We start from the raw sequence: 20,207 nt of genomic DNA, 5'->3' as shown, positions 1-20,207 counted from the left end.
ATGTACATAACAAAATATTCGTTTTATAAATGGAAAGAGATAAAAAAAATATCACAGAAACAGTTCTAGACCGGGAGTCCAGAACACGTATTCAAGCGAAAAACGCCCAAGCATGCGTCCTCATTGGTTGAGAGGGTCTTACAGACACATCACACAAATGCATTGCTGCCTGGTTTAAGGCGTGGCCTAAGTTTCTTTCCAAATGATGTAGTGCGCCGACATTACCGAAAAACACATTGATTATCATTACATTCGAAGCTGCACAACTTAATTAATGATAAGTTTGAGCACACAATAACCGCGCTTAGGCCTACCGAAAACAGTATATTTCCGTTGGGGAAATTAACACTGTCCTGTTGAATTCTGGAATCAAGCAGAAACTGAAAACAAACCCCTATGAAATCAAATGGATGATCCTTGCAAAATGCAGTCTTCGAAACGAGAACTCTGTCCGCAATGCCAACGCCGCTCAAGCCGAAACCGCAAGGTTTCCAAATCACTTTGGAGGCGTAGCCTACCTACAAAGTACCGTTTCGAAAATATCAAGTTATTACGCACAATCAGCAACAAAAAATTAAAGTCATGGTTACCCATTGTGAAAACCAGACTTAAAATAAACCTTGGCCTATTAAAATTATAATATAAAGTTAAAGGGTGATGTGTTGTAACTCTTGAATATTCTTATAGGGCATGGATGTTATTATGTTCGTTTTGCATGCAGGCTTTTTCTCCACACAGGAACAATCATCCCTTAGAAGCACACACAATACTGGAAGCGTTACCGGTAACGCTTCCTATATTCATTATCAGGGGGATAACAGTGATATGTTTTTACATAACCACTTACTTCGCAGTGAAATGTTTCTCAAAATGCATTACAATATCCTAAGCTGATGTGCGTATTACCACGTGTAAGTTTGTATTTTTTACATTATAAAAACCGACCACATAGACACTTTGATCCTCGGAGCAGCCGTGTGGCGCAGGCGCAAGGACTGACTGGCTTCACAATATGAGTGGATCAATTCCGCTAAGTTTTTGTTTAACTGCCTTTGATACATCACGCTGTCATACTGTAGCAATTTCAAACAAAACTAAAACGTTTAAACAACTTGACTGCCACAACGAAAACATTTCGTTTTAATCAAACCGAAATACGACGTGAAGGCAAAATCACCGCCACATTATTACATTTTAAACAAGAAAAGTAAAACGTGTTCTTCACAAAGTATTCCCTTCATTTTAAGCCCCACAATAACCTGTACAAATCGTCAGCTCAGAACTACATGTATAAGGTCATTTATGGCAATTTCATAGGAAAAGACCAGAATGTCCTTGAAAAATGCATATAAGTTGGAACAAGTTGTAATTTTTGTGAATGTTTTACTTGAAAAAAAAAGTGTTTATTTTTGCCAGATAATCCCATCTCTTGATAAATAGACCCCATACATCAGGAGCTGTAATAAATGCAAAAAGCAGTTTTACAAATTGTGCAGAGGATCTTATAGTTCGAAACAGACGAAAATCCAACTGGGCAATTTGCTTGGTCCATCAGTGAAAACAAACACGACAACAATGCGTCATTTCAGGTCACTTTGTGCCCTCCAGTTTGGTTCACACATTTTATTCTAACTGCCCAACTATAGTTACAAATAATACAAACTTGTCAATGTGTGTTACAAATTATCAAAATAATGTTAAAATGAAGAAAAATACATCATTGTATCAGTCAAAAAAAGGCTGCATCTCCTAAAAACATTTTTAAAGCTCCTCTGATTGTGTATTCAAATTACGGATTATTCTTCCTGCATGGAAACAACCTTTTGAGATTTTTGGTAATAATCTTAGTTAATGAAAATGCCACCACCTGTTAAAATTAAATTTTTACAGGCTAGTTTTGCAAAATATGTTTCTACACTTGTAGGGAGTAAACCCAAAATTAAAGGTATACTTTAACTTAATCCATTGCCAACAAGCGCCGATCTCGTTTCCTAAATCTGTAGTCTGTTGGACCGAAACAGATTACTTTTTGCACACACTGTAAATATTTTTTAAGATTTTTTATTTTTAAACAACTCTTTAGTTCTTGTCATCATCATGTGCTGTGAGTACACGAGACGCTTGGGTAGATTTTGCTGGTTGGTTCTGAGCAGCTAAATTGGCACCTTGGTTTAACGCTGCTGTCATTTGAGAGGTTAAAGCTGAGGAGGTCACAGTGATAGGGGTGGTGATTTTCGGCTTGTTTAAAGACAAAGATGTGGATGGAATGGCAGACACAAGCTTGGAACCTATTGGTACCTGAAGAATGACACCTTTCCCTGGGGCTAGGTTGGCTGGAATTCCTGCTGAAAGAAGCGGGTTGGTCATAACAGGAATGGCTCCTTTTGGAAGAGATCTCCCATGCGATCCCACTACTGACACCGTTTTTAGACCCTGACTAGTGGTTACACTGTGAGGTCCAGTGGACATCAGTAAAGACATTGGTATAGATGGTAGCTCTGCGTGTGAGGAACCAAAGCTACCAGAAGCTGTACCGACCCCACTGGTACTGGGTATCTCTTTCAGCTTCCTTTGAGAAGCTAGTGAGGTCAGAGTGCGAATTGCAGAAGCCTGAGTGGCGGATAAAGAAGGTGGGGTCTTCCTACTAGAGGTTGTTGTGAGCTGTCCATGAGAAGCTACCTGAGGCTGAAACACCAATCCAGACATAGTGGGCTGGACACCAGCTGCAGCGCTAGTGAAGATCAATGGGGACGTCAGAAGAGATGCTTGCTGAGGTTGAACCAGAGATGATGAAGTGACCTGGTGGAAGGTAATGATGTGATCTTGTGTGACCGCATCGGTCTTTTGCTGAGATCGTTTCTTGGAGGCTGCTGATTGAGCAGACCTGGCGGAGCCTGGACTCATTGACTTTGTGTCTGCAGCACGTGAGGGAGATTTAGATCTTGACAATCCAGATGTAGCTTTCTTCGGTCCCCGTGATGAAGAGCTCTCAAGTGGCATCCCGAGCCCAGCTAAAAGACCACCAACTGTTGGCAGTTTTGCCTTTCCACCATGTCCCCGTGAGCTTCCACTACCTTTAGACTCCTCTGTAGCACCCTTCAACGTAAGAGTTACATTGACAGGAACTGTCCCTGGCTTTGAGAGGGTTCCTGGATGGAAGGCCAAGGCAGCAGGAATAGTACTAGATGGTGGGGTCCTGGACTTGCCAGGTGCCTTAGTTCCTGTAAGAGTCAATGTAATTGGTTTACTGCTTGTATGTACCAAACCCTCTTTAGTAACCACTAATGAATCCTTCCTACTTAGGGCATCTGTGTGTGCCTGGCTCGTTAACTGGCTTGTCATAAGGGATGATATAGGCATCGTAGACAATTGGGGTGTACAGATACTACTCGTTGGGTTGCACATTTGTGCAGATACTTGATGTCCACTAAGCTGTGCCACAATACCCCGCGGCGCTAGCAACTGTGCCCGGATCAATGAATTCCCACTCTGCGCTGCGCCGGCCTCACTGCAAGAGATGGAAGAAGGGACAAGCATGCTTGGCATAGCTGCGTGAGTCAGAAGCGCTTGGACTTGCGAGGGATACGCATGCACTCCTGAAAGCGTCATCGGAGCGGCTATATTCCGCTGTAGCTGAGGCTGGAATGTGCTCAGTTTCGCTCGATGACAGACTTTGACCCCCGGAAGGCTACTGCTGGAGCTCTGCGAAGCTGATGAAGCCGGACTCTTGGCGATGCTGTGTGGACTGATAGAGGAGCTTCCTGGGGATCGAGCTGGGCTAAGAGTCTCTAGACCCATACCAACACTGATGATGCTATCATTGCTAGTGTCACTCATCGCGGATGGAGGACGGATGGTCTGATGCATTATTGGCATATCCCTGATCACCTGTTTCTGAAAACAGCAAAAGACAGTCAAACATAATAAAATAAGTTCTTCAGTCGGGATTTGATGGACACAGCCAACAACTAATATGTTTCGACTAGTTTGGACGGTTTGGTAATATGACCAGTATTCTCACCTGGTGTATCCCAACATATACATATACATGCAAAAATTGTCATATCTTACATGTCTGCGAAAATTTAGACATGTCGAAGTTGCAGGAAAATAATGAAAGGAAAAAACACCCTTGTTGCACAAACTTGTGTGCTTCCAGATGCTTAAAAAAGGGTTTAGGCCTGATCTCTTAGAATTTTTGAGTGTGAAAGTACCTCAAAAAACTGTGAAACTTCACAGAGTTTTATTTGATCAACGGCTCTCTATTACTCATAATCAAGAAAGTTTGTACCTTAAAGACACTGGACATTATTGGTAATTGTCAAAGACTAGTCTTCACAGTTGGTATATCTCAACATATGCATAAAGTAAAAAACCTGTGAAAATGTCAGCTCAATCGGCCGTCGAAGTTGCAAGACATTAATGAAAGAAAAAAACACCCTTGTCGCACATGGTCACACGAAATTGTGTGCTTTCAGATGCTTGATTTCAAAAACTCAAATTTTAAATTGTGAAAAATAACTTCTTTCTCGAAAACAACGTCACTTCAGAGGGAGCTGTTTCTCACAGTGTTTTATACTATCAACCTCTTCCCATTACTTAGAGGCTTTTGCATTAGGCGCTTTACAAATGTCTTATTATTATTATTATTATTATTTTATGCTAATAATTATTTTAAACAAATTACCAATAGCGTCAACTGCCTTAAACTATTGTAAAGTACGATTTTGAACGACCAATTGAGATCAGATTAGAAGAACAAACACCAGAGTTCCCAATCAACTTGTTCTGGTAAACAAAAGTTATTACTCACTGTTTTCTGGACGGGTTTGGGCTGCTTCTGTAGGGTGCGTTTTGCTTTCACAGACACAGCTTGCTCAAGGTGAAGTCTCTCTATGAACAGAAACAACACAAACAAACAAATAATAAAATTAATAATAATAATAACTTGTTCTTATAAAGCGCATTTTACGATAAAGTATCAATGTGCTTTACGAAGAATTGGCTTGCATCTAGTACTTTCCCCAAAAATCTGCACATGGTCAAGCATCAGACGTGAGATTAAGAAAAGTGTGACATTTCCTGGAAATTACCTGGTCTCTATCGTCCTAGAACTGGAACCTCCAAGATGTTAAAACTCGGGAGATTTACAGACTCCGTACATCATTAATTGTAAGGGTCGTGGCACATCAGGCCACATTAACAGGCAACTTGGAGGCAGCCATCTACAGTGCATGCTACAGGACCACTTTGGTTGCACATGAGTAACTTGTCAAACAATGTCTTACGATCCATAAGGTGAATATTCAAATGTGAATGGATTCTCTACAAGGGGATTGCCTGTAAGTGGTTGCCTGTGAATTGCCCAGGGTGACATGACCCTAGGTTCGAGAAACTTCCCTATTCTACCACACACAATATATTCGGTATTCACTATGTGTCTACTTGCTACATGTAGGTAGGTTTTGTTCTTTAGAGAACTGTCTTGCTTTATATTATACTACCACAGAGTTAGATTTTTCAGAATTCAGGAGACTTTTCTACCACTGCAGAGTAAAGTTTTGGAGATCGCGAGACTTCTCAAGCTCTAAAAAGAACTTTCATGCTTGAACTACACACTGCGTGGAAGGTAGGAAATTGGCTGTGACTACAACAGATCAAGGGGTCTTCTCGTTGTTAAACGCAAAGGGAGTTCTTTAAATGGTCTCAAGTGTCTGATACGATCCAGCCCGAGCACTAATGCAACACAGAAGACATACCCAGCAATGGTCCCTGCAAACGGGGCCCCTGAGATATCTGTGAGGCATGTGCCCAAAAGTAAAAAAAAAAGTTCTTTAAATGGTCTCAACGTTTCGACTAGCTTGCTTAAGTCATCGTCAAACAACTCACCAAACTCTTCCTCAATCCTATTTCGATGTAGATATATCCACAGTTTGCGATTCCCGTCATATTTAACACAGGGGTCTTTCTCATAGTGCAACCTGTCAAGTGCTCCACTGACGACAGTGTTGATTTGATTGTCTGTTGCATCAACAAGGAACTTGGAGTCCTTCAGAAGTTCACAAACCTCTGAGCGGGTTCCTTCGCCATTGGGGAGTCTCGCAACGGCATCACGCACTGAATGTTTGTCAGAACAGAATAAAACACATTAAGTAAACCACCCATTAAAAACAGACCTGACTCAGGTTGGAACTTACAGGTTTGGGAAAGGTTTTTGGGGTTGAACAAAGAATTAACTAGGGTTGGATTCGGTTTGGGAAAGAACAGTTTTCCACATGAGCTTCTAGGCACCATGTCAAAACCTCAAATCAGTTCCATTCCACGTGCATTCTGTGGCAGTCCGCAGATTTTTATAACAAAAGAACCCGTAGCAACTGGGCAGGTTCACGGCCACGACAGCTCATTTACATGTTAATAAACATGCATATTCCTGCGGATCCGCTGAGCGACAGGTCGGCTATTTTTAGGTCCAGCTCATTCACTGACCGGTGGAACCACGGAGGAACGCAGGTGGTTAACAATGGCTTCACCTTTACAGATTAAAAAGCAAAGTGAGGGTGGGTCTGGACTGGTCTAAGACTGGTCTATCGGACACAAGGAAAGAATGTTCTCTCGCCTTGTTAAATGACCCTACCCCAACCCTAATCCTTAACCTAACTCTAATCCTAACCCCAACCCTAATCCTTACCCTAACTCTAATCCTAACCCCAACCCTAATTCTTACCCTAACTCTAATCCTAACCCCAACCCTAATCCTTACCCTAACTCTAATCCTAACCCCAACCCTAATCATTACCCTAACTCTAATCCTAACCCCAACCCTAATCATTACCCTAACTCTAATCCTAACCCCAACCCTAATCCTTACCTTAACTCTAATCCTAACCCCAACCCTAATCATTACCCTAACTCTAATCCTAACCCCAACCCTAATCATTACCCTAACTCTAATCCTAACCCCAACCCTAATCATTACCCTAACTCTAATCCTAACCCCAACCCTAATCATTACCCTAACTCTAATCCTAACCCCAACCCTAATCATTACCCTAACTCTAATCCTAACCCCAACCCTAATCCTTAACCTAACTCTAATCCTAACCCCAACCCTAATCATTACCCTAACTCTAATCCTAACCCCAACCCTAATCATTACCCTAACTCTAATCCTAACCCCAACCCTAATCATTACCCTAACTCTAATCCTAACCCCAACCCTAATCATTACCCTAACTCTAATCCTAACCCCAACCCTAATCATTACCCTAACTCTAATCCTAACCCCAACCCTAATCATTACCCTAACTCTAATCCTAACCCCAACCCTAATTCTTACCCTAACTCTAATCCTAACCCCAACCCTAATCATTACCCTAACTCTAATCCTAAACCTAACCCTAATCCTTACCCTAACTCTAATCCTAACCCCAACCCTAATCATTACCCTAACTCTAATCCTAACCCCAACCCTAATCATTACCCTTACTCTAATCCTAACCCCAACCCTAATCCTTACCCTAACTCTAATCCTAACCCCAACCCTAATCCTTACCCTAACTCTAATCCTAACCCCAACCCTAATCATTACCCTAACTCTAATCCTAACCCCAACCCTAATCATTACCCTAACTCTAATCCTAACCCCAACCCTAATCCTTACCCTAACTCTAATCCTAACCCCAACCCTAATCATTACCCTAACTCTAATCCTAACCCCAACCCTAATCATTACCCTAACTCTAATCCTAACCCCAACCCTAATCATTACCCTAACTCTAATCCTAACCCCAACCCTAATCATTACCCTAACTCTAATCCTAACCCCAACCCTAATCCTTACCCTAACTCTAATCCTAACCCCAACCCTAATCATTACCCTAACTCTAATCCTAACCCCAACCCTAATCATTACCCTAACTCTAATCCTAACCCCAACCCTAATCATTACCCTAACTCTAATCCTAACCCCAACCCTAATCCTTACCCTAACTCTAATCCTAACCCCAACCCTAATTCTTACCCTAACTCTAATCCTAACCCCAACCCTAATCCTTACCCTAACTCTAATCCTAACCCCAACCCTAATCCTTACCCTAACTCTAATCCTAACCCCAACCCTAATCCTTACCCTAACTCTAATCCTAACCCCAACCCTAATCCTTACCCTAACTCTAATCCTAACCCCAACCCTAATCCTTACCCTAACTCTAATCCTAACCCCAACCCTAATCCTTACCCTAACTCTAATCCTAACCCCAACCCTAATCATTACCCTAACCCAAACGATGGCATTAAGGAGACCTTTGGTCTTTTAACTTACCCAGAGAAAGAATGGTAACATAAGGGGGTCTATCAGACACCAGGAGGGAATGTTCTCTCGCCTTGTTGAGCGATGCTTCTCGGCTATACACTCCTTTAACTGGTCCCACAACTGACTGGTACCCGTGGATGTGATATGTGTAGGCTTTGTGAGGCTGTTCATAACGCTCATGTTCCTGTGTGTTGTAGAGATCATACCAATAATAATAGTGGCTTCTTATATAGTGCTAAGGTCCGTCAGTCAGTGGGGGGAGTGTGTAGTGCATCAAGCTAAATCATTCAAAAGAACCATCTCTGCCCTCACTTGAGGAGAGAAGCATATCAAGTTAAGTGTCTTGCTCAAGGACACAAGTGTCACAACCGAGATTCAAACCCATACCCTGACCCTGATGACTTAGCCACGAGAACTTGATTTTGATGCTCTTAACCACTCGACCATGAAACCCCATAAACATTGGACATAGAATGTTTTATAGGTCTTGAATTACACAGAGGCCATAGAGACCCTGGTCATGGCCTTGGTACCCCTCCAAAAGTTCCCATGGACTTAAAGATTTTCTAATGGAAGAAACCTTACGATAGCAAGTCCTGCAGTCTTACCTTTTGACCAAGGTAATGCATTAGCAAACTACTGCACTTTTGTGCAATGAGTATAAAATAAGTGTACAATTGAAATGAATTGAAAAGCATAAGGCTGTGTCCGAAACGACGACTTCGGATACAGCTACGGCTAGATCGCGCGCGTCTGCCTATTCTTCAACACTGGTAGACGCGCTGATCTAGCCGTAGCTGTAGCCGAAGTCGTCGTTTCGGACACGGCATAACTTGGTAACTTGGTAACTTGATAACCCCATAACTCACCTGAGCCCTGAATAAATCTTTCTCTTCCGCGTTGCTCGGTCGAACAACAAAGTCTGTCCGTCTGTTCAAGGAATTTGAAAACAAAAATGTTGAAGGAGGCATTCTTTGCTAATTAAACAAAGAATGTTTATTTTTCACTCTCACCAAATCACACCAAACCTGTATATGATAGCACAATAAGAGCACATAAAGTGTTCACTGTTGGAAGAACTACACGCCAGTGAGTCCCCCAGTTACATGTAGATGCTGAATATTCTTTCATGAGAATAGAAGTAGTGAAGTGGTACAAATCACTGGCATAACGATCAAGAGGTAGGTGGGCGGGGCTTAATTTGAGGAAGTTAGAATCCTGCCTTGAATTACTCACACTTTGATTGGGCTTGGTACTGTTGGACTCGAGTGACATTCTGTTTCAGGAGGTGTAGGTTTATCTTCCATAACTGCAGTCAACCATTGCTTGAAAAGGGTGGTTAGCTGTTCATCTGAGTCTCTTCCCTCCCCTGGTAAACAAAGCAACAATGATGGTAAAATGAGAAAAGGGGCCAACTTCAAAGAATTTTGTAAAGTCACTGGACCAGCCTTCTCACTTGGTGTATCTCAACATAATATGCATATGATAACAAACCTGTGAAAATTTGTGCTCAAATAGTCGTCAAATTTTCGAAAGAATAATGGAAGAAAAAATACCCTTGTTGCAAAAGTTGTCTGCTTTCAGATGCCTTCAGTTATTCAATTCAAATATTTTAGTCAGAAATTAATTCTAATGGAATAAAAAAAAATAATAATAATAATTAATTCTTTCTCAAAAATTGATGTTACTTCAGAGGGAGTCGTTTCTCACAACGTTTCAACTTGCTCGTTGCTGAGTAAGTTTTGATGGCAGCAATTATTTTGAGTAATTACCAGTAGTGTCCACTGTCCAGTGCCAAAGCATAACAAATCATGAAGCTTTAATACCAGATAAAAGTTACCATCAAAATACCATCTCATACATGTAACATGTACTATCTGTGACTGGTTTCCTGCTAACTTTCGCTCACACAACTTTCCTAATGTGCTTAAGTTTCCTTACTTATTATAAAATAATGTAAGTTATAATACATGACTACTTTGAAAAATAAAACAAAATTAATAAATAAATGAAGCAAAATAGTTTTAGAGAAAGAGGTATGATTCCTACCTATCCATCTCCATGCTTTCGTCTCTTCATTCTGTTCTACAATGGGGTCTTTAATCGGCATACTCGGCAACTCTCCGATCAGGAACTTCAGCATGCTACTGATGACCTTTGACCACGAGAGCATGAGCGTAAACCAAACATTGAGGGCACTCACAGGCTCCTGTTCCCACTTTTCCGTGTGGAACTCAAGCTCGGCAAAAGTCATGAAATGGTTGTCGGATTGCTTCATGGTGTCTCGGAGGAAACTGAAGAAGTTTGGATAGATCATGGACTTCAGTGAACTGAAATATATAAAAAAAGTACATGCACTAACATTATTTCCAATTCTGATAATATTATTACTGCGTGGGTTCTTATACTGTGCTTTATCACACCTGTAGGGTTGTATCAGGGTGATCAGTATTATTTCCTGCAAGGTACGTGGAGATATGTTGTGATTCGACTACGGGACTTGCAATCACAAGGTTGTGGGTTCAAATCCCCCAGCTCACCACTGATTTCTAGTTGTCTAGATACTGAATCACAACTTCTTGATTTGTGTGATTCATAATCATAGACTTAAACCAATGTTTGTATGAGAGAGATTGGCTGTTGCCAGCTGGGTGTTTATATCCCTTTGTGGGAGTTTGCCGAGTTCCTTTGATGGGAAGATCATTCAAACAAACACACAAACAAGTGAGAGACAAATCCTTTATACATAGTACCTTGTTGTGGTTTACTGTGAGGCAATATGCAACCAAACAAACCAGGAACACCAGGGGGAACCCCTTATTTTTCTGATCATTACATTTGGTTCTTTTATATTACACAACACACGGAACCTACGGCTTAAAGTCCAATCCAAAGGACGGAGCAATAACAGACCGACATGTATACATGTAGGTGTCTTGCTTCGGACACAAGTGTCATGACCGAGCGGTTAAGAGCATCGGATTCAAGCACTGGTGTTTGATCAGCAGGGTGTGGGTTCGGATCCCGGTCGTGACACTTGCTACATAAAATTGGGGAGGTAGTGCTTTCTGCTCTACCGGCCAGGCTTCCATTTGATGATACCCAAGCCTACACTCGTATGGACTGTGAAAGGGGTAACCCTGTTTCAGCCCCAGGAGTAGGTGGCAACGGCCTCTGGAAAATATAATTGTAGCCCACACCTTGAAGTGGCCTTCAGGCCTTGTGTGTCAGGCGACTTGCATACAAAAAATTAAAAATATAAAATAAAAATGACAGGGACTCAAACCCACACTCTGCTGATCAGAAACATCTGCTGACTTTTAGTCAGTAAATTGTAGAATACTATAATAGGACTAGGTTTGCTCTGACAACGCACACAGACAGAACATTATGACTTGCCTCTCAATATCAACATCTTCCTCATCCTTCACTGCTTCAACTGGTGTAGATCGCTCTTCCTGATTGGTCGAGATACTCACAGGTGACTCCAACGTAGCCAATGATATCTGGCTATCTATAGACACAACAGAAACGGGCGTGGCCACCTTGGGCGGTCTGCCTTTCTTTCTCTTTTTTGCCAGTTTGTCTTTCGCTTTATTTTTTCTCTTCTGTGACAGCGGGGAAGGTTTCGAGCACACTGCTTGGAAAAAAATTAAAGAAAAGTCAAATATTGAGTGCATTCTGTAAATTACAGAACTTGAGTCCACCGCCCTTGACCGCTCAGCTATAACACGCCACAAGAAACACTAGTCTAAAATAAGCAACATTATGTGAATCACCCATCAAAAGAAGGCCTTGCGTGTCTGGCAACTTGCATAACAAAAACTTTTTTATAACAACAACATTTAAAACAAAAAAAGACACAGTAAAATACAGTAGAATTCTGAGAGTTGGTTCACATAGAAATGGGACAGTACACTTCCTGCCCCATTCCTGGTAATAACAAAAGCTATACCTCTTGATGGTACAGTTGGGGAATTCTGGCTGGAAAATGTCCGGATCATTATATCGTCAAGTGATACATGGCTGGTATCAAGCTCAAAGTTATTCTGCAAATTAAAAAACATTCAAATAATAAGAAATATTGGATGCCATGTTAAAGGGAAAAATACCATTGGTTTTGCAACTGTTTAATTGTTTTAATCCTATATAAATGTAGACAATAACACTAACCACAAACAAAGTCATTCAAAGAAAATGTGCCGATGTTTGATCAATAAACAGCTCATCTTTATCACATCTCTCACATCTCTTGGTGTTTCTGCTTTCACAAATGTGGAACCAAAAGGCACATATCATCATGGGGTCTTAAAGGTACTGAACACATTTGGCAAATGTCAACCACCAATATTCATTCTCACTTGGTGTATCCCATAAAATAACGATTCTGTGCAAATTTTGACTCAATTATTCATCAAAGTTGTGAGAGAATAATGAAAGAAAAACAACCAAAATGCTTTCTGATGCCTGAAAAGACTTCAAATATTTGAATATTCTCAAAAACTGCGTTACTTCAGAAGGAGCTGTTCCTAAACAATGCTTGGTCCAATCAACATCTCCCCGTTGCTTGTTACAAGTAAGTTTGTATGCTAATATTTGTTTTCAGTCGTTAACAAATGTGCATAGTGCCCTCAGCATTATTATGCTCTTTTCAAAGAAATAAAGAAATGACAAACGAATCATTTGCATTTATCGCACCACGTATATCGAAATTGAATAATAATTACTTCTCGATTTCTTATTCTTATTGTTATTATTGGTAGTATTATTATTATTATTATTATTATTGTTATTATTATTGTGCAATTAGTGTTCTCATCATTGCTGTCTTCATCATGTCTGTCTTTGTTCGTTTTGTCAGTCCGTCCGTTCTTGTCCCCGTTTATTGTCTGTCCCCAGGCATCCCTACATAAGCCTCGGCTTCCAGATGATGCCTCCATACTCTATGTATTTATTTTTCTCACCCTCATTAAATAGCTTTGTTTATTGGTTATTCCTTAAAAACATTGTTTGTAGTCTGTTTTCATGAAGTATGGAAATAAATATCAGTTTGAATGAATGAATGAATTACAAAGCAAGAGTCCCTCCTGCGCTGGTGTTTCTCAATCATGTCCATATATGCCGCTTCAGTGAGATGCAATGGGGAATTAGGTGCAGAAGGCGGGATAGGACCACTCTTTTCTTCCACACTCCCTAACAAAGAAACATTAAAAAATAAAGGCTCAGTGAGGTTCAAGTAGAATCAGGTGCAGAAGGCTTTTCTATCATACTCCCTAACAGCGAAATGTTGAAAACAAGTGCGTACAATTTGTTGAAGACCCTGGACACTATTGCTGTATCTCAACATATGCATAAAATAACAAACCTGTGAAATTTTGAGCTCAATTGGTCATTGAAGTTGCGAGATAACAATGAAAGAAACAACACCCTTGTCACACGAAGTTGTGTGCTTTCTGATGCTTGATTTTGAGACCTCAAAATCTAATTCTGAGGTATCGAAATCAAATTCGTGGAAAATTACTTCTTTCTTGAAAACTACGTTACTTCAGAGGGAGCTGTTTCTCACAATGTTTTATACTATCAACCTTTCCCCATTACTCGTTACCAAGTAAGGTTTAATGCTAATAATTATTTTGAGTTATTACCAATGGTGTACACTGCCTTTAAGTGAAGGTACATAACGTTCGGTAATCAGTTGGCAACATTTGAACACTACATGCAATTATCTTCATCAGTCTTCAACAACTCATCAGCACAAGAGCACCATAGAAAAGCCATCTCAGCAAGTTTGTTCATAAAACCGTCGACCCTCGTAAATCCGAGCTCGGAAGATATGAGACGCCCGTTAATACGAGGTACATGTGTGTATTTCACCATTCCCGAATTGTCCCATGCCTGTTTCTATGTCTTAAAAAAACGGAAAATACGAGCACAGTCGCAACGAGAAAACGGATAATGCGAGGTAACTTTGCGACTCCCATGATGACAAAATGTATTATTTTCATACTTTCGCAGCGAGATCTAAAAGTAATTGTTCCGCAAAAGCTTACAGTTCAGTCAAGGATCGGAGATATCGTACTTGAGGCCAAATTATTTTTCCGGATTGGCCTGGATACAAAATGTACATGGTACTGCCCAATTCGAAAACCAGAACATTTCACTGGTAACTTATGCTTGATATGCTACTATGCCTATAAGCAGTAATTAACATACCGATACTCTAACACCATTTATACCTATATTAGCACTCTCCCTATTTCTTTCAGATGCCAGTCAGAAACAATTCAAAAGTATTATTAATTAAAAATTATTGAGGCAAGAAGACTTTTCTCGACTGAATTATCCCGATTTAAAACTTTCTCTTACCATCGGCTTGAAGCTCAGCAGGAAGTTCAAAAGGCTTCATGTCAAAGGTCGAGTGTACTCTTGGTGTGAAAACAGGAAGTGTAATATCACTGGGTGCTTCATACCATGATGAAGGTCTCTTCTTGGTAGGGGTCTTGTCTGCAAATGAAAAATAATTAAAAATACCATGAATTTGTCATACATGTATATGACTATATATACATGTATCATTTTTATTATTATTACTGTATAATATAACACCAATATTCCAAAACTCATAAATAAAACACAGTACCAACATTGTTTTCCGCTTGAAGTTTTTGACAGCAAAGATACATGTATATTTACCTCTAGCACCACAGGAGGGGTTGTCATCTTCGTCACTTGTGTACAGTTCCTAAAATATGACAACCATAAACAGGGTAATGTAGAGACACGGAAAGGAGGCCTGTCCTCTGACGAGCATCACCAAAAGAATGCAGTAAATGCAAACACCATTATGATGTTGCTAAAATATGAAATCATCTCCTTTACTGAAAATAACTCAAATTCTTTAGACGGCCACCAAAGGCCTAGACCTAGACCAGACTTTAGCAGAAGCAAAACAATTTAACAAAGGAAGACAAATAAACAATACAGAAACATGAAACCCCTCTCCCTGAACAAAGTACATGTAGTGACCCAATCTACCTGGCGTCATCCGCAGAATAATCTTCAGAATAACTTTGGTGGTCAATGTCAGTGAAGTGTGCATTTAAGGCATGCCGCGTTTACACATAAACCTATTGACCACCAAAACGGTGGGCGTAGCACAATAGCCAAGTGTGACGTGCGTGCAAGGGGTCAATTAGATTGAGTAAACACATGGCAAATTTGCATAAATTGTGCATAGAATTTGCATACATGTAAATCAAAACTTAGAACAAAAGATAAAGTTAACATTGGGAAAAACATGTCCAAACTCACCCCACATTCCATTCTGCACTCTCTCAATATCCTACAAAAACAATTAAACAGTTCTCCGTCAGTATGTCGAGAAAGTGAGAAGAGTAATAACAAGAACCAGAGGTTTATTTAACAACAAGTAGATCGTTGTTGTTTGATTGAAAGATACAACCATCATAATAAAATGGAATGCTACGACGTTTACCCCAACGAAGCTCAAACTTACTTTCTGTATTTCTTAGTCACTATCTCATCTAGATCTTTCTGAGCGGTCAAAGGTCGTGGGCGTTTGACCTTAAAGGGCTCATCTGGTGCAGTGAACTGGGCTGCTTCTAGTAGTTCCTGTGAATAAAAGTGGCGTAAAGTTAAAGTCCCTGTGTGCACCTAAACTTTTGAACACTTTACCCATTGATATAAGAAGCTGCACTTCTTTCAACAAATTCAAACACTGGTGTTTCTGATCAGCAGAGTGTGGGTTCGAATACCCAGCCGTGATACTTGTGTCCTTTAAGCAAGACACTCAACCATTGCTTTGTCCTTCGGTTGAGACATAAAGCCGTTGGTCCCATGTGTTGTGTAAGCGCATGTAAAAGAACCCAAGGTGCACTTATCCAAAAGAGGACGGAGTTGTGACACCCTTCGGATTTAAAAAGCGCTATATTAAAACCGATTATTATTTTTACTATTAATTAACTTGAGTGGAATACCTGTCTGGAAATGAGAACTTCCTTCAGCATCCTATGACAGCGCAGTTCCTGCTGATGATTGTACTCCTGGTACTTGGCTCGTCGCAGTGCCCTCTTGTGTTTGAACACATCCAGGCACAGGTAGCCAGCTTTTAGATCTTTCTGCAGTTTCCGAACGGGATTGCCAAATTTGAAATTCTCTCCGGCAAACAATCGCCTTTTTGAAAGAAAACACAAAGAATTAAGTCACAGTTTCAGATGAAACACTTTAAACCCAACTGAGAATAATCACAAATCATTACGGAAAAAGCTCCAATAATTATTCAAGAACTTGATCCCCAAAAAGTGTTAATCTTTTTACTGAGTGGGCGTGTTTACAGTGCATTACTTGGGTCATTATAGTTAATATGCCTGGGGCATTCAACATCCATACTGATTTGTACATCTACATGATTCAAAGTCAAATGTTTTGAACAGGAATAACATGGAGATAACAGGTGTGAGTTGCAAGACGAAAAGGATGAGAGTACAAAAACACATGTACATGTACATGTATATTGAGAGGCAATTACATTCTCCGTAATGTCCACTACCAAGCAAAGTTTTAAATCATACTGTACTCACCTTAATGTTTCCTGTTTTTCCTCAGCATCTGACTCTGGGAAATCTGGCATCATTTTGCCGAGTCTTTCTCGATCTTCATCCGAGAGAACATTGGTCCAGGTGTCCATACTGACGACCTCATGGAACACCTTGGACTAAAACAAACACAAAGAATGAAGACCATTACAAACTAGGGCCAAATTTCATGGCTCTGCTGACCGTTAGCAAAGAATCTGCGCTTACGTAGGCAGGGATTTGTGTGCTCACATCAACCATATTTCACAGGTTAGCAGCGAATTTTGACTTGTGCCCCTGCGTACACCCCGGATAACTACACATACAAGGCAAGCGCAGAAATTCGCTGCTTGCACATAAGCAGAGAATGGTTATCGTCAGCGCAGAATCCGACGGTAACCAGAGCCATGTATCAGGCCAAGTAAACATCGACAAAGCTAAATTCCATTAGAAAGACTTTTAAATGTTTTATGTGCCAAAAATGGCTCTAAAGACACTGGACACTATTGGTAATTGTCAAAGACCAGTCTTCCTACTTGCTGTATCTCAACATTCATAAAAAATCAAACCTCTGAAAATTTGAGCTCAATTAGTCGTCGAAGTTGCAAGATAATAATGAAAGAAAAAACACCCTTGTCACACAGAGTTGTGTGCTTTCAGAGGCTTGATTTCGAGACCTCGAATTCTAAATCTGAGGTCTCAAAACCAAATTCGCGGAAAATTACTTCTCAACAGCACTTCAGAGGGAGCCATTTTTCACAATGTTTTATACTACCAACCTCTATCGTACCGATATTTGTTGATGTATGGGTCGTATGGGGGTCGAGAGTCATTGCTGATAAAAAGGTCTGCAACTAAGACGTGCATTTAAGGAGGTACAGCTGTACATGTTGAAATGTTAATATTTTCATCTTGTTTTATTTTCATAGAGCTTTTAGGAATAGTGTCCTCAACACTAATAAGTAAACCAAAAAGCAGTCATCATTTCCACTTGCTCCAACAATATTGTTCCGGTAACTGAATATGTATGAAGTCTGGTGAGACAATGTATAACATGGTATATTTTGGGTGACTATTCAAGTTTCCAGGGGATTGGAATGGAAGTTGACAAACTAGTTCATTCAGCTTCACCTCGGGAACAAGCTTGTCAACTTCCAATACCTCGGTGGGCTGAAATTGACTGTTCACTCTCAATCTATGTTATTATTGTTTGTATACTACATACATAGTACCACATATTTTACCTGCTCGATGAGTTCAATTGGTAACCAGACTTTGGCCTTGTTCAGTATACAGGGTTCAAATGTTCGTTTTCTGTTTGCGTCTGGTAGATCAGCTTGAGCAGGAGAGGCCAAGCTGCTACGAGGGCTAGGCCAGCTTCCTTTAGGGCTTCCAGACGGGGGCACAGTGCTGGGTCTCACAGGAGAAGTGTGTGACTGGGACTTCACTTTTGGTGAATTCTTCTGCATTTCTATAAAGAAAAGTAAACTGTTTTTAGACACTGGACACAATTGGTACATGTAATTGTCAAAGACCAGTCTTCTCACTTGGTGTATCTCCACATATGCATAAAAAACTTGTGCAACTTTGGGCTCAATTGGTAGTCGAAGTTGTGCGATAAATATGAAAGAAAAAAACCTTCTCACACAAAGTTGTGTGCTTTCATATGCTTGATTTTGAGGCCTAAAAATCTAATTCTAAGGTCTTGAAATCTTAATCGTAGATAATTACTTCTTTCTTGAAAACTACGTCACTTCAGAGGGAGTCGACTCTCACAATGTATTATACTACCATCCTCTCCCATAACTTCTTTTAATTTGTTTTTTTTCTAACCCTGTGAAGCCCGGTTTATACTTCATGTGAATGTGAATGCGCAGCGAATTTCAACGTCAAATGGCTGTTTTCACAGCGAATGTGAAATTTGATTGATTGATTGATTGATTGATTGATTGATTGAATGTTTCGCAGAAGTTGAGAACAGCACAACTGTTGACGTAAAAATTTGAATCACATTTGCAGGAGGTAAAAACAAGGCTTTACACCGCGCTAAAATTTATGCTGTTTTTCAACCTCAAGATAGGCTTCTGCTTCAAATACAAACCTGAAAATCCAAGTGGAGATTTCTGAGACCCAATCAGCGAATCCACCTCGGCTGCGTTGTCGACAGTCACCACATCCACGTCCCCATTCTGGGGACTATCCACGCTTACAAATTCACTCTGTGATGAGCTGTCGTTCAGGTCCTCCAAGCTCAGACGACGACCCATGGATACAGTCACCTGACGCGTCATGGCTGCTGCCACCAACGTAACCTCTCCATGCCTATCAGTGTCTGATCCATTTACGTTGGTGCTTCTCGTTGTCATTCTACCACACCGAATGAAATCGAAAGATCTGTATAAGAGGAGAGTCAAATTGATTTATATCCTTTGTTTGCCTAAGGTGACTTAATCAACAATACTCATGAGTGAATTATACCATGTCGAGATATGTGTGCGGGTAAAAACATGACTCTGGATGCCTACTCGCATCGGTTGGCCTCCTCCTTGAACTGCTTCGCCGTCGGGAGGAGGGTTATGTTATCGCAACAGGTATGGAAGGACCACCACTGCGACCACATCACACAGGCAAGCATGGCAAGCTCAATGGCTAGACGTACACATTGTAGTGGAGTGCCAGAATGTGGTCAGGGAGTACAGCAAGACACGTGTGTGTCTTGTTCAGATAGATGGAAAAGTTTCCGTATACATCTATGGCGCCACCACTTTTTCGTTCGATTAAATCAATGATCAATGAGATCCCTTTATGCAAAAATGAATAAATTGTGGTGGCGTTATATGGAAAGTTGTTCCAGCTCAACAAGTTTTATCTTCAGAGTCCATTATTATGGTTCATGGACAAACTGCATTATTTTTATGAGATGAAATTGAAATTGAATAAATAATAAAATATAAAAATTATTTGTTGTGACAATTCGATCAAATTTACACTATTTACAGGTGAGAGGAGGCAACAATGCAATGGTTTCTCTCATAAACGAACCATCACAGAATACAATCGAGGAAAGGCTGCAATTTTCCCCAACAAAACTGGACCATTTCTTACCTGACAGCCTAGGTAGGAGAGTCCATGAGAGTCAAACCCAAAATAATTTTCCACTTTCCAAATTCCACTTTTCTGTTTTGCCTCCTTGGATTTTGTGAAACACTTGATGGCGCCCTTCTCGTGAAGGGTTATGTTTGACGTACAGGTGTTAGACCCATATTTTTGTATAGATTTAAATGTCAATTAGTCTGGTCCAC

The 20,207-nt window shown here is 40.5% G+C and overlaps 1 protein-coding gene across 1 annotated transcript; it reads right to left on the bottom strand.

The window, feature by feature from the left end:
• Positions 1-1,580: 1,580 nt before the first annotated feature.
• LOC117301508 (nuclear factor related to kappa-B-binding protein-like) lies at positions 1,581-20,117 on the bottom strand. Its single transcript, XM_033785531.1, has 19 exons — positions 20,011-20,117; positions 19,007-19,299; positions 18,150-18,376; positions 16,912-17,045; positions 16,309-16,504; positions 15,828-15,943; positions 15,623-15,653; positions 15,005-15,053; positions 14,678-14,815; positions 13,383-13,504; positions 12,267-12,360; positions 11,711-11,948; positions 10,361-10,641; positions 9,548-9,680; positions 9,181-9,241; positions 8,321-8,495; positions 5,890-6,117; positions 4,814-4,893; positions 1,581-3,894 (listed from the first exon to the last, which is right to left on the bottom strand). The coding sequence occupies exons 2-19, from the start codon at positions 19,269-19,271 to the stop codon at positions 2,080-2,082; spliced, it is 4,383 nt and encodes a 1,460-aa protein (XP_033641422.1). The 5' UTR covers positions 19,272-19,299; positions 20,011-20,117; the 3' UTR covers positions 1,581-2,079.
• Positions 20,118-20,207: the final 90 nt, after the last annotated feature.

The sequence above is a fragment of the Asterias rubens genome, chromosome 17, assembly GCF_902459465.1.
Source record: "Asterias rubens chromosome 17, eAstRub1.3, whole genome shotgun sequence".
NCBI classification, from domain to species: Eukaryota; Metazoa; Echinodermata; class Asteroidea; order Forcipulatida; family Asteriidae; genus Asterias; species Asterias rubens.
The sequence above is the reverse complement of the archived record's forward strand: the minus strand, read 5'-3'. Positions and strand labels throughout refer to the sequence as shown.